General features: G+C 41.9%; 1 protein-coding gene across 3 annotated transcripts in view; it reads right to left on the reverse strand.

The window, feature by feature from the left end:
- Window positions 1-215: 215 nt before the first annotated feature.
- CD109 (CD109 molecule) overlaps window positions 216-15,032 on the reverse strand; it is a 112,300-nt gene continuing 97,483 nt past the window's right edge. For all 3 annotated transcript variants that reach the window (XM_084752387.1, XM_084752386.1, XM_084752385.1), the window contains 7 exons: window positions 14,447-14,634; window positions 13,842-13,997; window positions 12,323-12,388; window positions 7,326-7,465; window positions 5,912-6,059; window positions 3,254-3,356; window positions 216-1,291 (listed from right to left, as the gene is read on the reverse strand). In XM_084752387.1, coding sequence (XP_084608513.1) covers window positions 1,116-1,291; window positions 3,254-3,356; window positions 5,912-6,059; window positions 7,326-7,465; window positions 12,323-12,388; window positions 13,842-13,997; window positions 14,447-14,634 — 977 coding nt within the window. In that variant the 3' untranslated portion in view covers window positions 216-1,115. The remainder of the gene's footprint in view (window positions 1,292-3,253; window positions 3,357-5,911; window positions 6,060-7,325; window positions 7,466-12,322; window positions 12,389-13,841; window positions 13,998-14,446; window positions 14,635-15,032) is intronic.

Below are 15,032 nucleotides of genomic sequence, written 5' to 3' on the forward strand. Positions count from 1 at the left end.
TGGACACATGGCAGCCCATTGGACACATGGCAGCCCAATGCCCAGACCCTATGGAGACTGGGAAAAAGCCAGGGCCAGCACTATATTCTTCAGAGCAGGAATTATGTCCAGACTCTCTGAGACCTTCAACCTCAGCTTCTTACCCAGACCCAGGTAGACAGATCAGCTGTGACACAGGCACTATTTTTATTTCATTTTATTTATTTATTTATTTATTTATTTATTTATTTATTTATTTATTTTTGTACCCTGGGTTCATAGTGTCTTCTGACACTCTTCAGCCCAAATTGGCATGCAGGTGCATGTTACAGGACTTGCCAGCTCTCACCCCTGAATCAAAGCCAGGGTGGGACTGCACCCCAGCACCCCAGCACCCCTAAAGGCAGGGTGGGACTGCACCCCAGCACCCCTAAAGGCAGTTTCCACTGTCTTGTCACCCGCTGAGCAGCACAACACAGAAAAATGCATGGTTTCTCTCTATAAAAAAAAATTGGGGAGCATAAAGCCTGGAGCGTGTCAGATCTCGAGCAGAAAGGGACCAGTTTACTTTTACATTTTCACCATCTACGTTCTAAAAAGAAGCAATGTGCTGCTCATAAAGCGTCACCGAGGACGGTGGGATGGGCCGGCAGCAGAGGCAGGCCAAATACGGGAAAGAACAAGAACAAGAATCCTACTGCTCCCTGGACACCAAAGCAAAGGCTAGAGGACAAGATGCACAGGAGATGCCCCCCCACTCCCCCCCACTCCGCCTCTCCAATTTACATCTTTTACAAAACAGAAATAATGGAAAATAACATTTTTATTCTGGAGGAAACAATTGCGTCTAAAAAAAAAGTTTTTTTTTTTCCAGAATAGAAGTAAAGAGACACAAGTGTCATCACTCTGATCATTCTCCACACACAGACCAGGTGAGTTGATCTCCATGCCCGCACAAGCCTCCAGACATTCCTCAGGAACCCCCGCCCCCGCCCCCACCCCGCCCCCGCAAGAAAGGGAAACAGTTGGTTTTCAAAAATCATCGGAGGCAAAAAAAAAAAAAATCATCAGCTGCAGAAAGAAAACAATCACACCTGACTTTCTGGAAAGACTAGTTTTAGACTTGCAAAAATAAATCACAACCGACGATGCTGCACCAAGTACAGGAGAGTGAAACAGCAGGCGAGAAGGCCCGAAGACTGGCGAAGGGAGCCCGTGGTCCCATCCACGCACGGATGGCAGCTGGTGTCGCCACAGAGGTCGCATGACGACAGCTTCACCTTGGCGTTGTAGCTCCTCACAGCCTGCCTCCCTGTGTAAAGAGGCAGACATCCGGGTTACACGCCTCCTTTGCTGAGAAACGGTGGTTTTTGCTAAGGATTCGTGTATCGTGAGCGGCTAGCCTTCACACGGCCTTTTTTTTTTTTTAATCAGAAACAAGTGGAATGCTAAACAAATGCCAAGAAGCACGTGGGCAGCCCAGTCTATCTACAGGCAGTTGGCCAGCATTAAAAGGCAGCAAATAGGCTGCAGCTGCAAACAATACTTTAATCTCTGACTGGAGCAAGGAGAATGTGAAATCTTGAGTCGTTTAATCTCCTCGAGAGTTTCCTTGGGGATGACATTTTCTGCTCCATTAGAACTCCAGGGAAGAGTCTCCAACCCAGGCTTCACTAAGAGAACCAAAGGATGATGGGAAGTTGTCTATGCCCGTTGTTAGACAGGGACATACACCAAACATGGTTCACTCCAGGTAAAATTCATAGCACAAACTAATATTTTTACGCTGCATAAATAACCTATCACAATCTAATAAGCTCACCAAGACTAAGACAGCTTTCCTTCAGTGTTTTAAAACACTGAATGCATACTAACCGATAACTACTCAATTTGGGGTACAATTTATAAAATGGATACTATTTTCTAAACTAGAAAAGGTCCATATCGCACTATAAAAAGCTCACTGAAAAACTAAGTATTGCATTTTATGATTTTAATACAATTGTATTTTTCATTTTTCATGATGGCTAAAAATTGTTTTCAATATCACAAATGTATTTTCAGACACTTAAAAATGAGTAGATTTAATTTTTCTTTCTTAATTTCATTGTAACATGGTTCCCTTGTAAGTTATTTTCTACAAAAGAATATTTTAATATGTAATATATATATATCTTGAATCTTTTTGTTTCTTAAATGTTTAAAATATTTTGTATGTGCCTAAAGGATATCAGTTATGGGATTTTGCAACTAGGTAAATAATACTTTGGCTGGCAAGAGGCTGTCACTAGTCCCTATTCTGTGCCTTCAGACCTCAGGAAAAGGTCCTACACCTGTTTTCCCAAATATCCCACAAGACCTCGGGTGTATCCTCATCATCAACAGCAGCAGGAAGCAAAGGACAAGAGAGACTGGCTTTTGTCCTAGGAGAGAGAACTGCCTGACGCTGTACCTTCGTCTTGAATACTGTCAATCATTACCAACACTGTGAGCTGGTTCGCCTCACTTCAAGGTGAAATTACCTGCAACTATCTGATCCACAGTTATGTTGGCCCTTCTTATGTGTTCCAGTGTCTCTGAACACCATGACCACTTATTCAGAATAAGACTTTAATATTAGAAACTCTGGCCACAATTGCACACTCACACGGCTTTACTCCGAGTTGAAGTTCCCATGAGTAATTTGGGAGTCTGGCAGGCCAGCTGATTCCTCTCGTGGGCTAGGTCACTTCTGTTTTATATAATAAGGTGTTACCAGTCAATCGAAGAAGCTCGAGCTATCATCCCAAGCACTCAGTTATTCTTGACAACAACAAAAAAGTTGTCATGCACAAGTTTTACCAAAACTGTCGAGTTCCTGGTGAAGAATTAACTCCCATGCCATTATTGCACTCCTGAGGAGTGCCCCCCTTCACATCTGGGGGGGGGGGGGTCAGAAAGAATGGAGGGGGGCGGAGCAGGAAGAGGGGTTGGAAAGAAGCAAACCGTTGGAAACCAAACATAACTAGACACTGTGGGTTTTTCTTGTGAAGTTTGGAATTGTGGCTTAAAACACTATGAGAAACTTTTTAACACTTTTTAACATTCCTATGCTAAATGACGCTGTGTGGGCCTTGTATGTTGTCAGCAGTCTTCATCTACAGACAGCCTGCCTCCTGCGGCTCCTCCATCCACACACTTCTCCTCCCAGCCAACTGCCCCCACAAAACCAACCCAGTGAGATGGTCACTTTGGCTTGATTTCCAAAGTCTGAGGAACCCCAGACCCCACTTACGTGGTTCGTAGTAATCCACTATAGACACCAAAGCATCTTGAGTATTGGAAACTTTGAAGTTTCTCACAGCAGGAATATCAACACAAAACTGGGTCTCATTTACCTTAAAAAATACAAAAGGTGTGAAGGAGTTGCCACACTATGTGCTCATAAGAAAGTCAGAGACATTACTTTTTCTTTCATTTTAGGAAATAAATAAAAACCATTATTAGGTAGAGTTTCTGCCTGCCAGGTACTACCGTTACGAACTTACTATACGCTGGGCGTGGTGGCACACACCTATAATCCCAGCACTCAGGAGGCAGAGACAGATGGATCGCTGTGAGTTCAAGGCCAGCCTGGTCTACAAAGCAGGTCCAGGACAGCCAAGGCTACACAGAGAAACCCTGTCTCGAAAAACAAAAAAAAACAAAACAAAAAAAACTTACTATAAACATATTATTTAAATCCCAAAACAACACTTATGAGATAGGAATGGTTCGGAGTCCTATTTTACCCAAAGAGATTGCTGAGATTTAGAAGTATTTGGTAAACAGCCAGCCTGCTCCTGGGACCACCCAAATCCAGGTCTCAGGCAATGTACCTCATTCCTAGCTCCTGCTAATGACTCAGAGAGGCCTAACTCTGCAGACAGTGACCAGCACGTAGAAGCAGTCCAGAGAGAGACCTCAGGTGAAGGGATGCATACCACAATTCACGGGACACTGATACTTATTTCTAGATATAAATGACCTCATTTAGTGCTGGCGAAAATGTGAACTGGTCCAGCTATCACGGAAATCAGTATAGATGTTTCTAAATAATATGTCTGTGTGTTCGTATGTATACATACCTATATATGTATCTGTATACACACACATACACACTACCCCATGACACAGAGATACCACTCTTGAGCGTGTACTAAAACTCAACAACAACCAGCCCATCTGTGTTTCTTCCTGCGCTACTCCTAACCGACAGGAAGTGGGCCCAGCATAGACGGCCAGCCACACAGGAATGAATAAAGAAAACGGGCGGAATGCGTACACAACAGAAGGCCAGCTGAGCCATGAAGGAAATTAAATCACAGCACTTGCAGAAAAGGGGACGGAATTGGAAAAATACTGTGTTACACGAAGTCAGACCCAGAGTGGCCCACAAATCCCATATGTTTTCTCTCAGCTGAAGGTCCTCAGTTTTAATTTTTTTGTGCATGAGGGGAGGGGGTGTAAGGCATGAAACTAGAAAGGAGAGCATGAAAAAGGGGCAAAGGATCCTGCTATGAGGAAAGGGTGATGGAATATATGTGAAATGAAAGAAGAAAGGGGGACACTAGGTGTTAGAGTTAGCACGGGGGGGGGGGGGGGGAGGGGGGAGGGGGGAGGGGGAGGGAGGAAGTGAGGGAAGAAAAACTTTACAAGGCCACATGCATATCAAAGCGCCCTACTGAAACCCATTGCCTTGTTTGCCCACTTACAAAAATCAATCAAAAGAGAAAGATAATTTCCAAGGAAACTGCTTATCAGGGCAGGGGAGATAGCTCAATAAACCACATACGTGTCTGTTGCGCAAGCGCAAGGTCCTAAGTTCGGATCTCCAGAGTCCACACCCAAAAAGCCAAGCCTGACAGCCTGCTCCTGCAATCCAGCACTCAGGAGGTGAGGCCAGGCAAATCGCTGGAGCTTGCTGACTGGCCAGCCTGCATGAACCATCATCAGCCCAGGGTCAGTGAGAGATTCCTCACTCAAAACAACAAGGCAGAGAGGGACGGAAGACAGCTGGTGTCAACTCCTGGACTCCACATACACATGCGCACACAAAAGTAATTATCTTCCATATGACTGTATAATATTGTACATATGTAAGTATAATGTGTATATACATAATACTAAAAAAAAAAAAAAAAAAAAAAAAAAACAAGCCAAGTATGGTGGCGCACACCTATAGTCCCAGCACTTAGGAGGAAGAGGCAAGCCTCTGTGAGTTCGAGGCCAGCCTGGTCTAGGTAAGTCCAGGACAAGCCAGGGCTACACAGAGAAACCCTGCCTCGAAAGACAAAACAAACAAAGAAAAAAAAACACTCCAACAAACAATCACTAAGCTCTTTTTTAAAAGGCCTTCCTTGGGCTCAACACTAATAGTAACTCTCACTAATTTCATGGCGATATCTCTCTTTAAGCTTGTGAGTGTATGTGGTGTGCGTTTTATGTGTGGTCTACGTATATTGGGGAGAGGGTTCGTTCCCCCATGCATATGGAAGCCAGAAAAGGACATCAAGTATTCTGTTCTATCAATCTCCATTTTATTTTTATGACACAGGGTCTTATGCCGAACCTGGAGCTAGGCTGCCAGCCAGTACACCCAGCAATCCTCCTGTTTTTGCCTTCCACGATGATGAGGTTACGAGCATCCCTAGTCACCCCCAGCTTTTTATATGGGTCCTAGGGACTGGAACTCAGGCCATCACACTTGGACAGAAAGAGGTCTCACCCACTGAGCCATCTCCCAGCCCCAGTGGTGTCTTTTAATGGAGAAAAACATATGGTTGCCATATCAAAATTATTCAGAGACAAAAAACCTGAAGTAATAATGACCTAATGCTTAACAGATGGTAGGCTTCTAAACGTAACACACAGAACCTGTACCAATAGGTTTATGGAGCATCTTACTACTTACAGAATCTAAGTAAAGGTTGAGTTTTCCGTGGTCATATTCCACTTTCTTCACCATCTCACTCAGAGGAATTGCATCTGAAGGTACAGTAAAGCCACTGAGGAGATTAACCTCCATAAGGGACATGCCACTCCTGTTTGAGGCCAAAAACCTGCATCCAAGAGATAGAGGAAAAAAAGAAAACCTTAAGGAAAAACTTCAACACATGATTTTGATGTAAAAACTAAAAGTACCAAATATAACTCTAAATAGTGTCCAAGCACCAGCAAAATTCACTATGGGAAATCTTAAAACAGTGCATCGTTTTCTTACAGCTGTTACAGTCTTATAACTCGTGGTGACACACGGTGACAGCTAACGGTGGGTCCTTGACTGGGATGAAGTGCTTGCAATGAAGTAGGCTTGTGCTTACAGACTATAGCAAGCACAATGCGTGGTCATTCGAAGGTGGAAGGGAAGAATCAACTCCAGAAAGCTGTTCTCTGACTTCCTTATGTTGTGTGCACTACAGAGATGTATCGTAAACACAGCAAAAATAAGGAAACAATAAAACTTTAGGGGTTGGAGAGAGAGTTAAGTGGTTGAGAGCACTGGCTGTCCTGGAGAACCTGGCTTTCAATTCCCAGGACCTTACAAAAGTAGCTCACAATTGTCTGTAAGTCCTGTCCTAGGAGAGCTGATACTCTCTTTCGGCCTCCATGAGCATCAGGCACACATGTGACAGACAGACAGACATGTAGGCAAAGCATTCATACATATAAAAAATAAATAAGTAAATTTTAAAATAATAAAGCGTTATGCCCAGCATGGTTTGTACCCAATACCCTGACTAGAAACAAGAGGGTAATTTTAAAAAAAAAAAAAAAGGACAAACACAGAAAAGCTGGGATCATGTGAGCTGTGTTTGCTTTACTGGGCAGCGCCAACAATGCCACCTGGAGTCTCAGCACTTGTAGCATGCAAAGCACAGGGGGGAGAGTTAGCCCATCTCCGTAGGTTAGAGTCATCCTAAAGGAGGAAGCGGCTATGGCTCGCTTTTGCACACACTGCCAACATTTATAACTTAAAATAGAAGAGGCTTTGGCATTTACGTGGGCCCTGGTCACTGACATGGCAATGCTCATATCAACAATTTGTTGTTCACCCACAGCTTTCTCAGCTTCCTTCCATAAAATAATTTTAGGGAATTTAATATTTTGTATCCAAATTTGTTACAAATACGAAGAAAACTTGTTTGCATTTGTAGCCTGCCTAAGAAGGGCGTAAACATAATTACCTGTGCCTCTAGTCTGAAATCTATAGGGGTGAGAAGGGAAGGCTCTTAAAAAAAAAAAAAATGCCTGAATCGATCTCACTTGACAACCACACGAAGTCTCCGGATCTAGTCTCTTAAAGGAGCTGTTACACAGACACCTACCTTGTACACACATTCAAGTTCACATGATTGACATCATCCTCATCTTTCACGTCAACATCTAAATCAAAAGCTTCTTGATTTTGGATAGACCTCTGTCTTCTTAAAGAATCTGAACTTTTCACATTATAAACAACATTAAGCTGCAATAAAAAAAATTGTTTTAAATTAGCATAAGTAAAGTTATGGGTCTTGGAAGAGAAACGACAGCCACCACTTTATTAAACCACCACCATTGCTAACTACATCCTAAGTATCTGTCTTTATGCCCACAGATAAGTGTAGCTCTCATCTCTCACCGAAAACACTAATTTAGAAAACTAGTGTATATGATAAACTAACAGTAAGCAGTTTACAATAATCTGAACAGTAGGTAATGATTCTTTTCCTAATAAAACCAATTAATGAAACTATGGTTTTCAAATTTAAAATATTACCAGCTAAGAAGACATCAGTAGGCAATGCTTTTTATAAATGTTTATCATTTTTATTGAAAAAAATTGTTAGGTACCATCCCAACAAAAATGTCAGAACACTAGGAATAACGTTTTTGAATTGTTTCCTCAAGGAAAGCTACAAACAACTTTCTTGAAGGCATTTACTGATTTATAATTAATTTACTAATTTCTAAGCTTTCCTACCAAAATGGAAGCTCAGAAATTCCCAGTAAGAAAGAGCACATTAAAATTGTCCAATTGTTGGGGATTCTTTTTTTTTTTTCATCATGAAACGTTTTTCAAAGATGATAAAAGAAGTGACAGATTTCAGATCAACTGAGTTGTCTTCAGCACATCCTTTGTGCCCATCTCTGACATGAAAGGTGCCATGGCAACACTGGAGTGGTGCGAGGACCAGTATCTTTCTCAAAGCCACCCTAAATCAGAAGCTTAGGGAAGTGCTCAAAATTCACCTAGGCTGCCCCATCCCAACAGAATGGGACTTTTAAATATTTAATTCATCCATTTGCTTTGGAACCAAGTTCATAGAATTTCATATTACTGTGTAATGCTGAATTCCCCTTTTATTCTCCTTGAAGCATAGACATAAACATACATACACCTCAGAAGCAAACATCTGGCGCGTTTCTCAGATTAAAACACCTCTTGCCAAGCCTTCTCTCCCCAAATATAAGAGCCCTAATTTTTCCGTTTTGCTACAAGTTAATATCATCATCTTTCATTCACTTGCTCCTTCTGGATTTCTTATTCTCAACATTTTTTTCAACTCTTAAAGAAAACCTACAATTAATTAATTACTAAGTATAATATTAACTAAGGTTATTCCTGGAGCAGTTGGAGGGCAGTTTTCTAGCATCTAAAAGCTGTCTGTTGTCTTCAGCATCTGCCTCTCCATGGCATGCAGTTGTCCCTTCAGAGACCAGTGCCATCAAAGAAGATGACTAGGCTTGTCACTAGGGCAGTGACCAACATCTATCTATACGGACTGGAGTTTATAGCTCGCTGACAGGAAAACTCGACCATCACAGACTTCAAAAGAACTTATTCATCATTGCTTAGACTTTTAGTACCCAATTATGGAAACATTTACTACAAACCCAAGTGCTCTCTTTGCACTCTTTCCAAAGCACTTATAAAAATATTAACAAAGAGCATCTCAATTTTCATTTTTGGATGATTAATATTTTTATATTTTCCCTCTTTTGTGACAAATGCTTTAGTCCCACTCTCTTGTCTTCTGAATTTTGATACAGACATTGACTAGTGAACATTCTGATCAAAAGATCTGTATTTCCCAGTGTTCCTCAAACCTCAAGCAACAATCACTTGGCTTCAGTAATTCATCTATATGTCAGTTATCAAAACTAATTTCCAACCAATGCAGTAATCCCAACAAATGTGGTGATTTAAGAATACTAAGTTTCCAGTTTTTTCTAGACTGTACTGTATGGTTACCTTTAGATTTATTTTTTGCATCAAACATCTGTCTAAGGAATAAGAGTTTCCCATAGTAGGGCTGGAGAGATGGCTCAGAGGTTAAGAACACTGACTGCTCTTCCAAAGGTCTGGAGTTCAATTCCAAGCCACCACATGGTGGTTCACAACCATCTTTGATGTGATCTGGTGCCCTCTTCTGGCTTGCCCGTGTATGTGCAGACAGAACATTGTATACATAATAAATAAATAAATATTTTTTTAAAAAAGTTTCCCATAGTTCTTCACAAAGAACTACATAAATTATTTCGTTTTTCTTTCCTTCTCACTGGAAAACATTCCCTTTCACTATAATTATTTTCCCTTGGTTTCTTAAAAGAGGTTTTCTGTGTCTTGAGTATCATGCAAAATAATCTCAGAGAGCCAGATTGACAGCTCAGCCAAAAAAAAGTGCTTGCTGTGCATGTCTGGTCACCTGAGCTCTTTCCTCAGAACCTACGATGCAAGAAGAAAGCAGACCTCTACATGTGCACAGTGGTACATGTGCACTAACATGCACATGCGCACACACCAAAAATTATATATATAACTATCCAGGAAAGCTTACAAATTATATGGCAGTTTGCAAATTATATCTGTGTGACAAAGTGTGTCTTCCCTGTTGAGTGATATACACATCTGTGCTGATTAGCTTTTGTTCAGTTTAGCACAAATGTGGACACCAGAAAGAGGGGGTCTCAGTTGAGCAATTGCCTCCTCAAGTTAAATTGACCAGTGGTCATGTCTGAGGGGCATTATTTTGATTAATGCTTGCTGTGAGAGGGCCCTTTTAACCTAGGCAAGTGGTCCTGGGTTGAAGCAAGCTGAGGAGGCCAAGGGAGGAAGCCAGTAAGCAGAATTCTCCCATGGCCTCTGTTTCAGGTCCTTCCTCCACATTTCTGCCCTGGCTTTCCTCACTGATGCAATGGTCTTCAACTCGGATGAGTAAGTCAAACAAACCTCTACCTTCCCAAATTGTTTTTGACCATAGTATTTTATCACAGCAACAGAAAGCAAATGAAGATGCTATGCCAGGCATGGTGGTGTACACCTTTAATCCCAGCACTTGGAAGGCAGAGGCAAGTACAATAAGTACTTCAACTAAAAGGTAGGTAGCATGTGAAGGACTGACTGGAGTAATTATACTAAAGACGTATACATATTATAGAGCCTTTAAAATAATCTTAATGAAAATCCAAGAGTAATAAGTGACAAGGCAAAAAATGATTATGTGCTTGGGTGAAAACAAACCAAAACAAGCACTAATAAAATGGCTACTACATAGAAAAGGTATTTTTAAAGTCTATATTAATTATATTGAATAGCAATTGTTAGTATGGCATTTTCAGGCATACATACATCATCTTTTGATCACATTCATGCCCCCAGTTACGCACACTTTTCCTGTCCACTGTCTCTGCCAGTTTCTTCCCTTCTTAAAAATAAGTTCAAAAAGGTACTTTTAAAAAATACTGTTAAAATGTCTTCTATTGTGAAAATAGCATCTTCATTTTTTTAAATATGTTTTTTTGAGACAGGGTTTCTCTGTGTAGCCTTGGCTGTCCTGGACTCACATTGTAGACTAGGCTGGCATCGAACTCACAACGATCCACTTGCCTCTGCCTTCCTTCACATGCTACCTACCTTTTAGTTGAAGTACTTATTGTACCATCAAAAGTAGGTCTATTAGTGTTTTCATCCTATATCATGGCATCAAATATAATCACGCTCTACTTTTTGAATTTGTTATTTTGTGAGGTTTTTACCTTAAAGAAACACATTGTCTGTCAAGACAGCTTATAAAGCCATGCTGGCCTTCCTATCTTTACATAAATATTAATAATTTATAAGTGAAATACGTATCTGTTATCAGTTCACATAGTATGAATTCTACTATCAACATTATAATGTTTTAGTTTCACTTTAAGTTTCAATTATGTGCATGTGAACATGTGTGTGTGTGTGTCTGTGTGTCTGTGTGTCTGTGTGTCTGTGTCTGTCTGTTTGTCTGTCTGTCTGTCTGTGATACACCCAGAGGCCAGAAGGGCAGGATCCCTCTAGAGCTGGACTTACAGGCAACTGTGAGCCACCCGAGATGTGTGCTGGAAATTGATCCTTTGAAAGGACAGCATTTGGGGGCTGGAGAGATGGCTCAGAGGTTAAGAGCACTGCCTGCTCTTCCAAAGGTCCTGAGTTCAATTCCCAGTAACCACATGGTGGTTCACAGCCATCTGTAATGTGTTCTGATGCCCTCTTCTGGCCTACAGGTGTACATGCAGGCAGAACACTGTATATATAATAATAAATAAATAAATCTTTAAAAAAAAAAAAGGGACAGCATTTACCCTCAACCACTAAACCATTGTTGTAGGCCCTCAACATCATAATTTTTTAACTGTACTTTTGAAATACAACAAAAAATATAGAAACCAGGCAAGGTGGTATATGCCTGAAATCCCAGCACCTTGGAGACTGATGCAGGAGGATCACAAGTTTGAGACCAGCCTAGGCTATAATTTGAGTATACAGCTAGCTGTGTCTACAAAGTAAGCCCGTGTCTTAAAGGAAAAGAGTTTCCAAACTATTCACATGAATCACACTGGACGATTTCAACATTAACCTCAGAAAGTAAGCAATCTCTAAGGGATGTTTTTCAAGTAGATTGCCAATACAAGAAATTATCATCTATTCTCTAGCTAGTAACATCTCCAGTACTTCTATTAAAGAAAGATATACATCTCACCTAAGTCACAGAAGTTTTAGTTGTATTTTTATTATATTTAGCTTTATTTTTATTACATTTTCATTTATTCAGTGTAAAGGAGTATGTATGCCATGGCATATATGTGAAAGCCAAAGGACAAGTTGAAGGGGTAGGTTTTCTCCTTCCAGCTTGTGGGTCCCAGGGACCAAACTCAGGCTTGGCTGCAACCACCTTTATCCGATGAGCTATCTTGCCAGCCCTCAATATGAATTTCACACAAGCTATCTAAGTTAAAGATTTCACAAAGAATTGCAACCAGAAGTCATATTTAACTGCAAAAATAGACAATCACCATATATACATACCTGACAAATAGCAAATCCCAAACCATGTGCAGAAATATGCACTACAGTGGGCTCTTGCGCAGCAAGCTGAAGAAAGGTGAGAGAGAGAAAAAGTGAGAGAGGCAAAACTCCCACAGAAAGATCCTCCAAGTAGCACAAAAGCTCTGGGCTGCATCCTACTCTAGAAGCAGAGGCTGCCCTGGGGAATGCTGGGAGCTCTGCTTGGTCCCAAATACCAAAAGCTCTCCATCACCCAAGTCACCTGGGTGAAGTGTGTTCCTCTCCTAGTTCCCTCACATCAGTGCTCCTGACCAGACTGTGCTCCTTTTGGAGTTAAAACATGTCTCCAGCCGGGCGTGGTGGCGCACGCCTTTAATCCCAGCACTCGGGAGGCAGAGGCAGGTGGATCACTGTGAGTTCGAGGCCAGCCTGGTCAACAAAGCGAGTCCAGGACAGCCAAGGCTACACAGAGAAACTCTGTCTCGGGAAAAAAAAAAAAAAAAAACAAAAACATGTCTCCCCTAACCTCCCTTCACCGGGGCTGACCATGAACACAATAGCACATAATCACTGTGCCGAGGTAGGTCCTTCTTTTCCTGTGTCCTTGCTCCTCTTCTTCGGTTAGCTCTTAGCATTATCTATTACTGAATTTTAAAGGAAGAATTTGAGGCAGCTAGGGCTGCACGTGCCTGTAATCGAGTACCCAGGGATACAGAGGTAGAAGAGTCATTAGACAAAGGCCATCCTGGACTATGTAGTGATGTCTATGCTACCCTGGGGTAGCTGGCAAAAACCCTGTCTCAAAAAGAGGAAGACTCATCATCATCACCACCATCGTCGCCATCATCATCATCATCATCATCATCATCATCATCATCATCATCATACTGGGCAGTGGTGGTCCACACTTTTAATCCCAGAACTCTCAAGAGGCAGAGGCAGGTGGAACTCTGTGAGTTCAAGTCTAGCCTGGTGTATAGAGTAAGTTCCTGAACAGCCAGGGCTACATAGTGAAACCCTGTCTTGAAAAATCAAATAAATAGTAGTAGCAGTAGTAGTAGTAGTAGTAGTAGTAATATAATTCTAGTTCTGATCCTTGCTTCTTCTAAGAGGAACAACAGGTGAAAAGAATAATTATGCAAACTAGTGTGTTTAAATCCCAGCTCTCCTTTCCTCCATGTGGCTCCTCAGCCAGTTTACTTTTGCGTCAAATCCTGGAAAGCCTGCTTGGCCCAGGCATAAACGCATTAGCATAACCTAGCACAGTGTCTATGCAAAACTGGGCCTCAGTGGGCGTCACTCCTGCCCACTGTGAAAGTGTCCATATTTTCTTTTCTGGCCTTCTTTCTCTCAAAGGCCCCCATCCCCTCCATCCCTCCACGGTTCAGAAAATCCAACCAAAAGGGGGGCGACCCTCCTCCACCTCTCTGTGGGACTCTGGGAACAACTCTTGGTTGAAGTCAGAAGACAAAAATTAAGGAAGTATTCCAGAATAAGGAACCATCGACATGGGGTTTGAAATGACCGCCCCTGGCCACACCTCTGCCCTGTGTAGGAGAAAGCGGTTCTGCATGTCAATCCGGAAGTGTACAGGTCTCAGTGCGCTGGGCCCCGTGACAGTGACTTGGATATCTATATTTTCCGTGTGCATTAGGGCTGAATATTCAGATAGCGCCTTCAAGGCCACAACAGTATCCTGTTGAGAAAAGAAAAACGATTGCTTTTTGGTTTGGGGGTTTCTTTAAAGTGTCCAGCAAGATCTCCAAGGAAAACTTTCGGCAACCTTTGGGAACCTGCTGGACAGTTTTTCCACACTCCTGCAAAGAAGACTGCTCCTCCTGTTCCTCCGTCCTCTGTGGGTCTCTTGCTGGGAGTACGTAAGAGGCTCAACAAACTACTCCAACATGGACCTAAGTGAGTTACCACAGACACAAAGCAGCCGATGCAGATGGGGGCGGAACGGGTGTTCCCTTTTCACACCAGATATGAAGCTCAAATAAGAAAAGAATTAAAGTTGCCATCTTCATTTTCTGAACTTGCAATCTAAGTGACTTTATGACTGTATGAAAAAGGCAGCTATGATCTTTCATAGACATTAGAAAGTATCTCTTTTTCAAGGGGAAAAAAAAAGCTGTCGTCTCTCACCTGAGTGGATGCAAAACCTCCAAGGCTATTTCTTTGCCTGCTGAGCCACCTCATAACTGGAAACCCCTCAAAAGTACGCTGCTGTAGGTGTGAGAGCAGCGCATAAGCTGCAACTTCGATGTCCAGGGAGCGAGGCTGCCAGGACTCAGAAAGTGTGGGTGCCGATGACAACCAGAACTGCATGTCTCCTGAGAGAAACGTACAGCGTACTGAGCAAATACCAAAAGGCTTAATCTTATAACCATTAAACATTTCTGTAGCCAGGTATGGTGGCACATCCCCTTTAATCCCAGCACTCGAAAGGCAAAGGCAGGTGGATCGCTGTGAGTTCGAGGCCAGCCCGTTCTATATAAGGAGTCTAGGACAACCAAGGCTACACAGAGAAACCCTGTCTAAAAAAACAAACAAAAATTTTTCTGTACTAGTGCTAGCAAAAAAGCAGGTTAACTCTGTCCATATATATATGTATATATATTCAAGTACATGCATACATAAGTATACATAAATATGTGTTGCATGTTATGTTTTAAACTATTACAGTGTATAACTTTTCCTCCTTTCCCTGTTGCCTGCACTTGAGAATGTT

This window comes from Acomys minous (assembly GCF_964271855.1).
Source record: "Acomys minous genome assembly, chromosome: 13".
NCBI classification, from domain to species: domain Eukaryota; kingdom Metazoa; phylum Chordata; class Mammalia; order Rodentia; family Muridae; genus Acomys; species Acomys minous.